Below are 15146 nucleotides of genomic sequence, written 5' to 3'. Positions count from 1 at the left end.
GTACAAACAACATTTGGAAAGATCATTAAGTGATCTGCCAAGACCCTCAGCAATTTTCAGGTGGTCTGCAAAAAATAAGTTTGAGAACCAGCGCTCTACATTCTATTGAGATACTAAAACTATTCCCAAGGCAAGTCACTTTGGGAGCACCACTTATTTATTATCTGGCTGAAACAACTATGTGAAAAATCAAATAGCTCATTTTTCATTACTTTAAAACACTATCAACAAATGTACGCTCTCACTTCATCTGAAAACCCCGTTGAAGTCAACGGACAAGCTGTAGCAGCACAATTCAGACCTTTATTGTTAATATTTTGGTGGTCAGGTGGCTCTAATAGAATACAGAGTTTTTCCACATCTAGTTTATGATGGGAATCCAGCCCAGTTCCACATGTTAACCCCTGACCACTGTACAGAGGCTCTGTGAAATGCAGTACTGGTTTCAGTCCAAGGCCTAGTGGTTACACATGCACCTCATGGAACCAACACCCAAACTTAAATAATTTACATCATTTTTGACATTTTCGGCATAGCAACCAAGTACTGAATGAACATAAAGACCAAACTAACCATGAAGTGGTGTCAGGAAGCTTACACTATTACTGTCACTGGTGGATAAAGAGAGGAATTCAGCCACAAGGGCAGCCATCTATTACCTCTTACAAGTATTACATTCACTTTTCTTTTTTGAGAGAGAGAAAAAATGGTACTGGGCGGGGCGGGGGGAAGACTTTCAAAAATACATAACTGGTACTTTTTAAAAGGGAAATTATCAACAAACGTGTGGCCATAGTGTACTTAGATTTCCAGAAAGCCTTTGACAAGGTTCCTTACCAAATGCTCTTACATAAATTAAGTTGTCATGGGATAAGAGGGAAGATAGTTTCATGGATTGAGAACTGGTTAAAAGACAGGGAACAGTGTAGGAATTAATGGTAAATTCTCAGAATGGAGAGGGGTAACTAGAGGTGTTCCCCAAGGGTCAGTCCTAGGACCAATCCTATTCAACTTATTCATAAATGATCTGGAGAAAGAGGTAAAAACAGCGAGGTGGCAATGTTTGCAGATGATACTAAACTGCTCAAGATAGTTAAGACCAAAGCAGATTGTGAAGAACTTCAAAAAGATCTCACAAAACTAAGTGATTGGGCAACAAAGTGGCAAATGAAATTTAATATAGATAAATGTAAAGTAATGCACAATGGAAAAAAATAACCCCAACTATACATACAATATGATGGGGGCTAATTTAGCTACAACTAATCAGGAAAGAGATCTTGGAGTCATCGTGGACAGTTCTCTGAAGATGTCCACGCAATGGTAGTCAAAAAAGCAAACAGAAAGTTAGGAATCATTAAAAAGAGAGAGAGAATAAGATGGAGAATATCTTATTGCCCTTATATAAATCCATGGTATGCCCACATCTTGAATACTGTGTACAGATGTGGTCTCCTCATCTCAAAAAAGATATACTAGTACTAGAAAAGGTTCAGAGAAGGGCAACTAAAATGATTAGGGGTTTGAAAAGGGTCCCATATGAGGAGAGATTAAAGCTAGGACTTTTCAGCTTGGAAAAGAGGAGACTAAAGGAGGATATGATAGAGGTATAAAAAGTCATGAGTGGTGTGGAGAACATGAATAAGGAAAAGTTATTTACTTGTTCCCATAATATAAGAACTAGGGGCCACCAAATGAAATTAATGGGCAGCAGGTTTAAAACAAATAAAAGGATGTTCTTCTTCACACAGCGCACAGTCAGCCTTCCTGAGGAGGTTGTGAAGGCTAGGACTATAACAGGGTTTAAAGGAGAACTAGATAAATTCATGGATGTTAAGTTCATTAATGGCTATTAGCCAGGATGGGTAAGGAATGGTGTCCCTAGCCTCTGTTTGTCAGAGGGTGGAGATGGATGGCAGGAGAGAGATCACTTGATCATTGCCTGTTAGGTTCACTTCCTCTGAGGCACCTGGTATTGGCCACTGTCAGTAGATAGGATACTGGGCTGGATGGACCTTTGGTCTGATCCAGTATCACCATTCTTATGATTCATTCACTTTACCCTTATTTATATTAAGATTTAAAGGAGTGGTGTTAGAAGCCAAAACATAGGCTTCCCAACCAGGCTTTAACTTACTCACTTTAAACACACATTAAAGGTATCATCCCCTGTCTACATTACATTTTTCAAGTACTAGTTAGAATCTAACAACACACCTTTCATACTTGCCTAGACAAAGCCAGATTTTTGCAAGCAGGAAGCAGTAGTATGACAATGAATCAGAAACAGAACTTGTTAGGAATTTTCTGCTGGAATGATTTTCCGATGGAAAATGCCGTTTCCAGAAATCTAAATTTTTTTGAGAGAATATTTCAATTTTCCATCAGAAAATCCTAACTGAAAGCTCCCAGGCTCCCCATTTTCTATAGTTTCAGAGTTATCTGCCAATGACAGTGTTTCAGTCACATCATGTATATCACCTAGCCACAGTATATCACCTGTAGCTAAAATAAAATAAAAAACCTCCATCATCCAGAAACAACCATTGATAAGTTTGTGATAGAAAATAGCAGATTACAAAAAGAAGTAATTGATTAAAAAAATTGCCCCTTTTGTTTACGCAACAAACTCTCCTTTTCCGATGATTGAGAACCCACACTTCATTAACATGGTTCAGTCATTACGACCAGGATACAGTCCACCCAAGAGAGCAGATGTCACGGGCAAATTGCTGGATAAAGTGTATGAAAGAGAAATTGAGCAGCGCGCAAAAGGTCTAGAGGGCAAAATTATTAACCTGAGTCTTGACGGATGGAGCAATGTCCACAATGATCCTGTTGTATGTGCTTGTGTGACAACAGAAGAAGGGAAATGTCTTCCTTACAGAAACAATTGATACATCAGGAAAGACACACACAGCAGACTACTTGCAAGTAGCAGCAAAAGCTATAACAAACTGTGAAAAAAAAATTCAAATGTCTAATACGCAGCTTGGTCACAGACAATGTTGCAAATGTATCCAAGATGAGAAGAAATGATTTAGAAGAGAGTCCCAAGCTAATAACATATGGTTGCAATGCTCATTCGATGCATCTCCTAGCCAAAGACTTCAGTGTTCCAGAAAAAAAAAGACTAATGTTGGTGAAATTGCAAAATACTTCTGTAACAACCACTTTGCAGTAGCTGCTCTGAAAAAAGTGGGAGGAACCAAGCTAACTCTTTCACAAGGCGTGCGCTGGAACTCAGTAGTAGGCTGTTTTGAGCACTATATCAAGAACTGGCCTAATCTGATGACAGTTTATGAACAAAATCACGAAAAAATAGATGGCACTGTCACAGCCAAAGCTCTTAACATTGGGCTTAAGAGAAATGTTGAACACATGCTGAGTACCCTGAAGCCTATTTCTGTAGCCTTGAACAAAATGCAGGGAAATAGCTGCTTTATTGCTGATTCTGTTGAAATTCAGAAGGAACTGAGTGAGATCTTAAGAAGAGAAATATGCAATGACAGAGTTAAATTACAAGCATTAAAAAAAAAACCGAATGGGACAAGCACCATCTCCAACTCATTTTCTTGCAAATATTCTCAATACTCGGTACCAGGGTCAAACCTTAACTGCCAAAGAAGAGGAGTTGGCTATGACATGGACATCCAGCAATCATTCCTCCATAATGCCAACTATAGTAAACTTCAGAGCTAAGAGTGAACCATTCAAGAAATACATGTTTGCTGATGTTTTAAAGAAAGTCACAACAATTAACTGATGGAAGTCACTTAAGTACTTGACTTCAGAGACTGTTGAAGTGACAATCTCACTTTTAACAGAAGTAGCTTCTTCTGCCGGTGTAGACAGACTGCTTTCTTCCTTTGGTCTAATTTATTCCAAATTGAGAAATTTTTTGGGACCTGAAAAAGTAGGAAAACTTGTTTTTCTTTTCCAGATTATGAATAAACAGGAAAATGAAGGTGAAGACAATTGAGTTAGCTGCAGAAGCCAATATTTTAAGTTTCTCATGTTGACCTGGCTGACACAGTCGGCTAAATTTTTGATTTTTTTTTAAAAGAAATATTTCATTTAACTATTTTAATTAAAAACAATTTTAACATAAATTCAATTTTAAAAAACTTGAATGTTAAATTAAATTCAAAATTTCATATGCTTGTTTTGTTAAAAAAAATTGTTTGGTTAAAACATTATATGCTGTTGAAGAAAAAAAAAATCCAGAATACATAACATTGTTTTAGTTTAATAAAACAATTTAAATGTCTGTCTGGTGAGGTTCTTCTCCTAATACAGCATGACAAGAAAATCCTCCAAATATTAATGATTAACCTGTTGAATTGGAGATATTTATAAAGTCATTGGGAGCTGAACTATCTGCTTCAATTACCTTTGGTAAATGAAATAACCAAACATTCATTTTCTGATATAGCAATAAAACTAATCTGAAAAGTTTTTAAAATAAATCACTTTAAAAATGTATAGTGTGTACCTTCTAAAAATGAAATCTATATTTATCTCTGAGTGGTGAAGAATATGTACTGAAGTTATAACAACCAACAAGAATGCCCTTTTATGTAGAAATCCATGACTGAACCAAGTCTTCCTGACTAGTGATTTAAATCATGATTTATATCATTTTGATTTAAATCAAATCCACTTTGCCAATTTGGGATGAACATTTTTTCAAAACGTGAGACTTTTTTTTCAGGAGGGGAATTCTGTTTTGCAGCCAGTGATAGTCAGAAACTCAGTCCTTCCAGGCCACATAGCTGCTGTAAGAGGAGTATTGGTGGTATCTCTGCAACTTTACCCAGCCTCACCCTAGCCTTTATCTTCTGATTCCTCCTCCTTGGTTAATAGCTCCAAGTGCTTCTGCCACTGTTCACAGCTTTCTCAAGCAGCAGCAGACTGAAGTTGACTTGATTCTTGTCAGTTTCACACAGGGTTTTAAAGAGCAACAGTGAAACTGATTACAAACTTGTCCATTTTACAGTGCAGTTGACTGGGAAAGCTATAAAGGACCGTCAGAGGCACTGAAGTAGAGACTCAGGAAAAATTCACAGCACCAATTCACCCTGAGGCCTTGGCTACACTGGCGCTTTACAACGCTGCAACTTTCTCGCTCAGGGTGTGAAAAAACACCCACCTGAGCGCAGCAAGTTACAGTGCTGCAAAGCGCCAGTGTAAACAGTGCCCCAGCGCTGGGAGCACGGCTCCCAGCACCATAAGCTAATCCCCACGGGAAGGTGGAGTACCTGTAGCACAGGGAGAGCTCTCGCCCAGCGCTGGCGCACTTCAAAGCGCTGCCGCGGGAGTGCTCCCACAGCAGCGCTTTGAAGTTACAAGTGTAGCCATACCCTAAGGTTATCTTTGTAACTCAGAGCTAGAAACTTGTTTTAAATACAAAATTGTACAGAATTCCCCACATACAGATAGTTTCCTACTCACCACTAGCAAGTGCATTTTTCAAGTCAGTTTACAGAGCAGAAATCTGAGGCAACAGGAAGCTAAGGCCCAAATTTTCAAGTACTCATTTATTTTGATTGTCTCCATTTTTGGGTGCCCAACCTGAGACACAAGTACCTCTTAAACCAGGCTGCAAGTGTTTCAAAATTAGCACAGACACTTTTGAATATTGTGTCCCAAGTGACCTGCTGAAAGTCACATAGGAAGCATGTGGCAGAACTGGGACCAGAATTCAAGCTTTCAGATTCCCAGTTTAGCCATTGTGTTTTACCCATTAAGTTTCGCTCAGTGTCCTTTTCACAGAGCTCTCAGATCACTAGGGAACAATGACTGTCTAGAAAGAAAATTAAATTTTCCTCCTTATGAAATACTCCACCATGATCAGTGTTCTCTTCATCATAAATTACGTAAGCAAACAAAAATATGAATTAGACACAGGCACTAAGGCCCCCAATACTATATGCTGATCTGTGTGAACAGAACCGTGGACCCATACAGAGTCCCACTGAAGTATATTTGACTCTCAGTGAGGAGGTGGCAAGCAGGTGAGTTGCCCAGGGCCTCACACCACAGGGGGCTCTACAAGGGTAAGTTACATGCTTCAGCCCCGAGTGATGAGGCTCGGGCTTCAGCCCTGCTATGCAGGGCACCGGCTTCAGATAAGGATCACAAGTAAAAAACAGGAAGACAAATCAGCCTCCTGAAAGCAGTACAATAGTCTGGAAACTACCTGAAAGCGGTACAGTAGTTTGAGAACCACTAGCATACACTGTGTCAAGGTTGCTATATATAAACAGCAAGGCCATGGGCTACACTTACAGTTTTGCAGCGCTGGTAGTTACAGCTGTGTTCGTACAGCTGTGTAGGGCCAGCGCTGCAGTGTGGCCACACTGACAGCTACCAGCGCTGCAGTGTGGCCACATTTACAGCACTTGCAGCGCTGTTGGGAGTGGTGCATTGTGGGCAGCTATCCCACAGAGCACCTCGTCCCATTTTGGGGCTGTGGCTTGTGGGAAGGGGAAGGAAGTGTGTGGGTCTTTCCACTTCCTGTTCCAACGCCCCGTGGTGCTTTGCTGCACATTCCGAGCAGTTTGGCGGCATTGCGAGTCTGCAGCGCGATTTCTGAGATTTCTGTTACAAATGGAGCCTGAGCTGCTGAGGACCTGCTGATGAATGTTGCCAGCACATCACGCATGGCAGTGGAGCTATTTCTTCAGCTGCAAAGTGACAGTGAGGAGTCAGACGATGATATTGAAACGCCTGACGCTCAAGACACTCAATTGCTTGTGGCAGTAACAGACGTGCTCAGCACCGTGGAACGGCGCCTTTGGGCTCGGGAAACCAGCAGAGTGGTGGGATCACATCGTCCTGCAAGCCTGGGATGACGAGCGGTGGCTGCAGAACTTTTGGATGAGAAAAGCCACTTTCATGGCACTGTGTGCTGAGCTCGCCCCTACCCTGCGGCGCAGGGACATGAGATTGAGAGCTGCCCTGCCAGTGGAGAAGCGGGTGGCTATTGCAATCTGGAAGCTGGCAACTCCAGACAGCTACCGATCGGTGGCGAACCAGTTTGGAGTGGGAAAGTCCACTGTTGGAATGGTGCTGATGCAAGTTTGCACAGCCATTAATCGCACCCTGCTAAGAAGAACTGTGACTCTGGGGAACGTGCAGGACATTGTGGATGGCTTCGCAGAAATGGGTTTCCCTAACTGTGGAGGGGCAATAGATGGGACGCATATTCCTATTCTGTCACCACCCCACCTGGCATCAGAGTACGTTAATCGCAAGAGGTATTTCTCCGTGGTTCTGCAAGCACTTGTGGATCACCATGGGCGTTTCACTGACATTTACTCAGGATGGCCTGGAAAGGTGCACGATGCACGCATCTTTCGGAACAGTTCCCTGTTCAGGAGGCTGAGGGCTGGGACTTTTTTCCCAGACCGCAAGATCACAGTAGGGGACGTCGAAATGCCCACTGTGATCCTTGGAGACCCCGCTTACCCCTTAATGCCATGGCTCATGAAACTGTATACAGGGAAGCTTGACAGGAGCAAGGACCGGTTCAACTACAGGCTGAGCCGGTGCAGAATGACTGTGGAGTGTGCTTTTGGCCGTTTGAAAGCCCGCTGGAGGTGTCTTTATGGGAAGCTAGATTTGGGGGAAAGCAGCATCTCCGCTGTTATATTCGCATGCAGTACCCTCCATAATATTTGTGAAGGGAAGGGTGAAAGATTCAGTGAGGAATGGACCTCCGAGGTTCGACGCCTAGAGGATGAATTTGCACAGCCAGAGAGCAGGGCTACTAGGGAGGCCCAGGAAAGGGCTTCAAGGATTAGGGATGCCTTAAGGGAGCAATTTGATGCTGAGAGCCAACAGTAATGTTTGGTGCCTTTGCTGTGCTTTGTTCTACCTTGGGGTACAATATTTACCACTTCCTGCAATAATAAAATGTATTGTAAAAGCCATAAAATCCTTTATTCAAAGTACAGTACATAAAAGGCCATGGGGGTTAGGATGGTGGACTGTACATTCAGAGGTTTGAATATGTCCTGTTTGGATTACTGTTCAATGTCTGCTGCACTTCAGGATTACTATGCTGCAGGGTAATGGGGGTGGAGTGCACAGGGTCAGAATTGTAGTTATCAGGGCTGGTAGGTGATCGTACAGGTGTTGGGGGCAGCTGGGGGTAATAAGAAACTGGCTGCTGGAGAAAGGTGTTTTGTGCAAATACTGGGGAACAAGAAAGAGAGCTTTGGGAGGGGTGTGGTACAGATCTGCCTGCATGGCTACGAGAGACTCGAAAGACTTAGTTTGGCGAGCCAGGAGGCTTATCATCTGCTTTGAGGTTTTTTGGTAGCCAATTCCTTTCTCCTGCTTTCTGTTTGCCTCCACTCACACATTTTCTCTCTCCATTCCTGCGTCTTCCTACTTTCTCTGTTGTAGTGAATCATAACTGCTTTGATCAATTCTTCTTTTGATTTTCGGGGATTTTTTCTCAAGTTCTGCAACCGACGTGAGGCGGGTGATCCGGCTGCATTAGTCAAGGTCACTAAAAAAAACATAGATAGAAACATGTAATACACAGAGGCTACATTGTTTATTATCACACAGTGAAGGAGTTTTTAGACTTTTTGTAGCATCCTTCCCACATACCTAACATAACACAGAGAGGCCAGGGTTAGCGAAGGCACGGCGAGCAATGGGGTGAGTGTTTCTGCCCCGACTGCACCTGGGAGGGGGAATTGACCGATGGGTCACTGGGGTTTAATCTGCACTGGGTACAGGAGGTAGCAGGAGTCCTGCACAGGGGACAGTAGTGAACAGGAAGGTGGCGAGCTGCTGGCGGGGGGGGGGGGGGGGGGGCGGTCCGCGTAACAGCCGGCCTGCTGGTGGGGGGGGGAAACGCACAGCTCTGCTGGCTGCTGCTGGGAAGGGGGGGGAGAGACCGGAGGGCACCGCGGGGCTGGCTGCCTGCTTGGAAGGGTGGGGGAAGACCGGAGCGCATCGCGGGGCTGTTTACGTGCTGGGAACCGGGGGGGGTGGGGGGCGGGAGCAGAAGACCGGAGGGTTCTGCGGGGCTGGCTGCCTGCTGGGGGTGGGGGGAGGAGACCGGAGCGCACCGCGGGGCTGTTTATGTGCTGGGAAGGGGGTGGGGAGACCGGAACGCACCGCGGGGCTGGGGGTGGACCGCGAACCTGGCGCCCTGCACTCAAGTATCCCTAAATTCTCAACAGGGTTTCCTACTGCCAGATATATCGCTGCTGCGTGTTACCTGGGAAGAGAGGGAGGGTCTTCTACAGCAATGTGGATTCCGCCCTGGCCCCTATGCAGCTTGCCTGTGTGCAGCCATGGTCCCCCCACCCCTCGCTGCACAGTGGATCGGACGAGTTAGCCTGACTGGGACAAGGACCACGGTGGCTCTCCCTATAAACTTGAGAAAGCACATTGCGCACGCTCTGGCTGCAACTTTTCAAGAGATTACCGAGGCAGATTACAGAGACGTGATAGATCAAATCAATGGGCTATTCCACGTTTGGGCATGCATGCAGGCAGCCATAACCCAAACCCTCCTCTCCCAAAACATAAAAATCTGCTTACCCCGAGCACGCTCCTCAGTTTCTTCCTCACCAGCAACTTCCAGCTGCTGCGACTGGCTAGCCTCCTCCTGGCTTGAGAAGAGCTCCTGGCTGCATGCCTCCTGGGACTCCGGGGTGTCTCCCTCCACGCCAGTAGCCTCACTGTCGGCTTCCTCTACACCCTCCCCCACTTCTCCCTGCTCTGAACTCTCCATCGTGGTCCTCGGATTGGCAGTGGGGTCATACCCAAGTATGGCATCCAGCTCCTTGTAAAAACGGCAGGTTGTGGGGGCAGCTCCTGAGCGGCGATTTCCCTCACGGGCTTTGCAGTAAGCACTCCTCAGCTCTTTTATTTTGACCCTGCACTGCAACGCGTCCCGTTCATGGCCCCTTCTCAGCAAGGACTGTGATATCTGCCCATAGGTATCATAATTTCTCCTTCTGGAGCGCAGCTGTGCTTGCACAGCTTCCTCACCCCAAACACTGATGAGGTCCTGCAGCTCGGAATTGTTCCATGCTGGGGCTCGTTTGGGGCATGGAGGCATGGTCGCTGATTGATTGAATGATTGATTGATTGATTGCACTCCACACCTGGCTGAGCAAACAGGAAGGGGATTTTTAAAATTCCCGGGGCATTTAAAGGAGGGGTCAGCTGAGCCCAGGGCAGTGGAGTGTGCATGATTACCAGAGAGGCTTCTAAGGTATGCTGGGATACCTCCTTATACCCCAGAGGTCAATAAAAGCGCTGGTGGGTGTCCACACTTGCTGACCAGCGCTGGAATCCCTACACCCGAGGCTCGACCGGGTGTACAGCCAGCGCTGCAACCAGGGAGTTGCAGCACTGGCCGTGCTTTGCAAGTGTGGCCACATCCTAAGTTGCAGCGCTGTAACCCCCTCACCAGCGCTGCAACTTTGTAGTGTAGCCATGGCCCAAGCCTTGAAAGGAGTAGCCTGCAGATTCAGCATGGAAAGCAAGTGATTAAAGGTCTGTTGTTTTTATTTAACTTGAAATAGCAAGTTTGCCTATGTAGATAAGCTTGCAAGATCAGAGCAAAATTCTGAAATTTGACTCAAGTTAGTAAAAGATGTTGGTACTTTAAGGTACAATCTAATGTCTTATTTGTGGAAGAGGTGACATTATGACTCAGCTTTGCTCCATGGTTCTCTTAGCATAGGTGACACACCTTAACCCATCATGTATTAATTTATAGTGGAAATCCATTCACAACCTTAACACATGCTAGCTGTTCAACGGTTAAATACATTTGGCTGTTTTAAAGGCAGACAAAAAAAGCTGATGGTTCAAAATGTTCTCTGTCTACACCTACCCCCACCACAAACTATACCTAAAATTCATGGCGTAGAAGCTCCCAAATAGCTTTAGCACCACTTGTGATGAGTTGTGATTTGTAGAGAGTAAGAAACATTAAATACTCTTTTTCTTTGTACACTATCTTATACATTGCATTCCCAGAGAACTGAATTACAAAAAGATACATATGCTGGAATACAATGAAGCGTGTGCTCTAACACTGGGGTAGGCAACCTATGGCACGTGTGCCGAAGACGGCATGTGTGCTGATTTTCAGTGACACTCACACTGCCCGGGCCCTGGCCACCGGTCCGGGAGGCTCTGAATTTTAGTTTACTTTTAAATGAAGCTTCTTAAACATTTTAAAAACCTTATTTACTTTACATACAACAATAGTTTAGTTACATATTATAGACTTATAGAAAGAGACCTTCTAAAAATGTTAAAATGTGTTACTGGCACGTGAAACCTTAAATTAGAGCAAATAAATGAAGACTTGGCACACCACTTCTGAAAGGTTACCAACCCCTGCTCTAACATGTCAAAAGCCAAGAAAATGTCAAAGTTAAGGCTCTCTGAAATATCCTCCCTCACTCATACCCTTATGCACAGTATCAGAGGGGTAGCCGTGTTAGTCTGGATCTGTAAAAGCAAAGAATCCTGAGGCACCTTATGAAGTGGCTATTCACCCACGAAAGCTCATGCTTCAAAACGTCTGTTAGTCTATAAGGTGCCACAGGATTCTTTGCTGCCTTATGCACAGGTATTTCAAAGGGCTCCTAACAACTGCATATGGCACCATAGCTATGCATAAGGGCACAGAAGGAGATGGAGAGGTTAAGAGTAGTTTTAAACTACAAATTTTCTTGATATTGCAAGTTAAATAAAAACAACAGACCTTTAACTACTTGCTTTCCATGCTGAATCTATAGGCTACTCCTTTCAAGGATTGCCATTTATATATAGCAACCTTGACACGGTGTATACCTACCAGTGGTTCTCAAGACTACTGTACCGCTTTCAGAAGGCTGATTTGTCTTCTGGTTTTTCACTTGTGAGCCTTGTCTGAAGCCCGTGCCCTGAAGCCCGAGCTACATCACCCGGGGCTGAAGCATGTACCCTTGCAGAACCCTCTCTGGTGTAGGGCCCTGGGCAACTGACTTGCTCTCTACCCTCTAATGCAGGCCCTGTATTTGCAACCCCCTAAACCCATCCCGTGACCCCTCTCGGAGACACAACCCCCAGGTTGAGAAACATTGATCCAGGTGAGCTGAGTACCCCCTGGAAGACCTCGGTGTACCCCTGATCAAGAACCACTGCTGTATGCTGTGCTGTCATGAAGGCCCATGTATAATGTCACTATACGTTTCCAGGGTGGGGACATGCCCTGTCTACTTTTCAGCCACTGAAATGGTTAATGCGGTGCTTTCACTCCGGTTTTTGTTGGCTTGCAGCTGCTGAACACACCGGCCTGGGCTGCTATTTCTAGGGCTTCAAAGGTTGTAATCCCCCCCCCCCCCCCGGCAGCCAATCTCTCCAGCAGCAGTGCTAAAAAAACAGGAGCCGCAGCATGGCTTTCCCTTGCTGACTTCCCCACCCTACCTTGGCCTTCGCGGCACCTTCCCACGGCACGGCTGGGGCGGGCAGTGACCAGCGCCACCCGCCCGATGGCCTCAAAACTTCCCCAGCGCCAGCAGGCTCAGACCGCAGACAGCCTCCCCCGCCCGCAGGGAGAGAAACGCGGGGCTCACCTAGCAGCTCCCGGGGCACCTCGGAGCTCTCGTCGCTCATCTTGGCCCGGGCGGGCGGCGGCGCCGCGGCTGGCGAAACTACTTCGCTCCCTCTTCCCCGCGCCAGCAAAATGGGGGCGGGAGCGGCTGGTTTGCGGGGGGAACAAGTGGCCGCGCTGGACGAGCTCAATGGGTTCTTGCTACATGGCTCCTCCTGGGTCCTGCCGGGGTCAGCCCGCCCTGGGCAGCCGGGAACGCCGGGCGGATACAGCGCTCAGCCCCCGCGGCTCCTTCCTTCTTCGCTCCCCTGCAGTCCCCTCCTCCTGCCGCCGCCCAGCCCCGCCAGGCGGGCACCTCCTGGCCCCGAGGTGCCAGCGGAAGGCGTGGGCGGAGGTGGAAATGCCTCGCTCCCAGCTGGTCCCGCACGGCTCGCAGCCCAGCCCCGGGGAGGGCTCTGCGCAGCCCCAGCCGGAGCCGCCCGCCTCACCTCGCGAGAGCGATCAGCGGCCGGGAAGCTCCCGCACACCCACACGTGTCCGCCTGCCAGCCGCCAAGAGCATCTCCGTCAGGGAGACATGTTGGCAGCCCTGCCCGCCGCAGGGAGAGTTTCTGTGCACACACCGTGCGCAGAGAGCGAGAGGACAGATTGGGGGCACTAAGCAGCCCCTCCTTGCTGTCGCTGGAGTCACCTAACCTGCAGAGAGAGAGACAAGGGAGCCATCTGCTGGTTCGGAATGGAGAGATTCCTGTTTCCCAGCCTCCTTCCTCTCTTCCAGAAAGCTCAGACAGGGGGCAGATGCGGGAAAGGGACCACCAGGATGACACAATCACATGCCCTGCAGGGGTCCCAGACTGCCAGTCACTTGGGAGGCAGAAGACCACCTCACCAGAGATCTAACTGTGAAGCAGTTTGTTTTGAAAGTCTCTCCAGCCCCTAAAAAATGATTTTGCAAAGGTGTGTTGCAATCAGACATTTCCCATATAGCTCATACACAGTGTCACACTCCTACATGGATCATGTGGCTTGCATATTTCTTTAATCAAATTTGGGTGCTTCTCATTCTAGTCACCAGTTTCCTATCCTATGACTTTGGGCAAGTCGCTCATGCCTCTCTTTCCCCTGTTAGCCTTAATCTATCTTGCCTATTTGAATCCTAAATTCTCTGGGGCCTGGGCTATCTCTTACTATGTGTTTGTACAGCACCTAGTACAACAGGGTCACAGTCTAGGTTGGGTTCTCTACCAATGTTGGGTCTAAACTTTTGGTGAACTTTGGGGAGCCAAAACACACCCAGACTGGCTGTCTCCGCATAATCCTTCCTGAACCCTTTTGAACAAAACACTGACCTGCAAACTACTCATGACACCCCCTTTCTCAAGTAGCCATTAGCCTTTATCTCTATGCATTTACTTGTTAACTTGCTTTTCCTGTAAAATCTTGATTGATTATGCATGACCATTATCTTTTGTTAATCACTTTGTTTACTTCTGTGTATAAATATTGATGCTCACCCCTAATAAAGGGGCCACACTTAATCTAAAGCTTTTAGAGCTAAGGATAGTGCGAGCCCGTTGATCAACGCATTGGTGTCTGGTCTCTGACAGAATTGTGTGCCCCATACCAACTCCGCATGAACTCGGGTGCTGGAGAGGTGAGTGAGGACTTGCTTTATTTACCTAACAATTTGGGGGCTCGTCCGGGATTCCTTCTGGTGCGGTACCTCTGTCCAGTGGTCAGACCACTCATATATGAATTGGCAAGGCGCCACAGGAGATTTCTCCCAGCCAATTCAATATTGAGGGGTCGTGTATTGGACAGCAGGGTAAACGCCAGTTGGAGGGCTCCTGTCAGACACCATGGGTCAAGGGACTAGCGTGCCTCTTGAGAGTCCGTTGGGGATTGTAAATAAGTTATGGAACGAAGGGAAACTCCCAGTACAGACAGGAATGTCTAGGAAGAAGTTGTACACACTATGTGTAAGGAATTGGACTGGGTATACCGCGGTATTGGCCGACCCGGAGATGAGGTGGCCTTCGTATGGCTCTTTCGAACAGGCTGCCTTAAGAGGAGTAAAGAGCCAGATCGAAAAAGACCATCCGGGACAGTTATGTTACTGGTTTTGTTGGGACACAGCAGCAGAGCTGTGGAAATCTTTAAAAATTATGGCAGTCAGGTACTCTCCCGAGAGTGAACCCCCTCCAGGTTATTTCGATGAAGGGTGTAGACCACAGCGTGTTTTGACTCGTCAGCTGGTCCCCTCTGCACCTGCCCCTATTCCTCCGCAGGGGGACTCTCTCCATGTAGCAGAGGGGAATCTGCAGGATCCCAAATTGGAATTTCTGCAGAAGGAGAAGGAATGCAGAGGAGGAAATGAAGGGGCAAACCTCGGGAGGAGTAGTTACTAGGCTAATGTCCAAGCAGATACAGCAGGGTGCATGCCCCCCCCTCTGAGGATAGCCCAGAGGATGTCCTCGTCAAATCTCTTGCGAGTAATAAAAGTATAGTCAGAGAGATGCCTTTACAGGTGCACAATCAACCTTATATGGGCAATGATG

At 46.6% G+C, this 15146-nt stretch overlaps 1 protein-coding gene across 7 annotated transcripts in view; it reads right to left on the bottom strand.

Moving 5' to 3' along the window:
• CARMIL1 (capping protein regulator and myosin 1 linker 1) overlaps positions 1-12967 on the bottom strand; it is a 272936-nt gene extending 259969 nt beyond the window's left edge. For all 7 annotated transcript variants that reach the window (XM_030552559.1, XM_030552563.1, XM_030552561.1 and 4 more), the window contains exon 1: positions 12612-12967. In XM_030552559.1, the coding sequence (XP_030408419.1) occupies positions 12612-12651 (40 nt within the window). In that variant the 5' untranslated portion in view covers positions 12652-12967. The remainder of the gene's footprint in view (positions 1-12611) is intronic.
• Positions 12968-15146: the final 2179 nt, after the last annotated feature.

This window comes from Gopherus evgoodei, chromosome 2 (assembly GCF_007399415.2).
Source record: "Gopherus evgoodei ecotype Sinaloan lineage chromosome 2, rGopEvg1_v1.p, whole genome shotgun sequence".
Taxonomy (NCBI): domain Eukaryota; kingdom Metazoa; phylum Chordata; order Testudines; family Testudinidae; genus Gopherus; species Gopherus evgoodei.
This window is presented reverse-complemented; position numbering and strand designations above follow the sequence as displayed.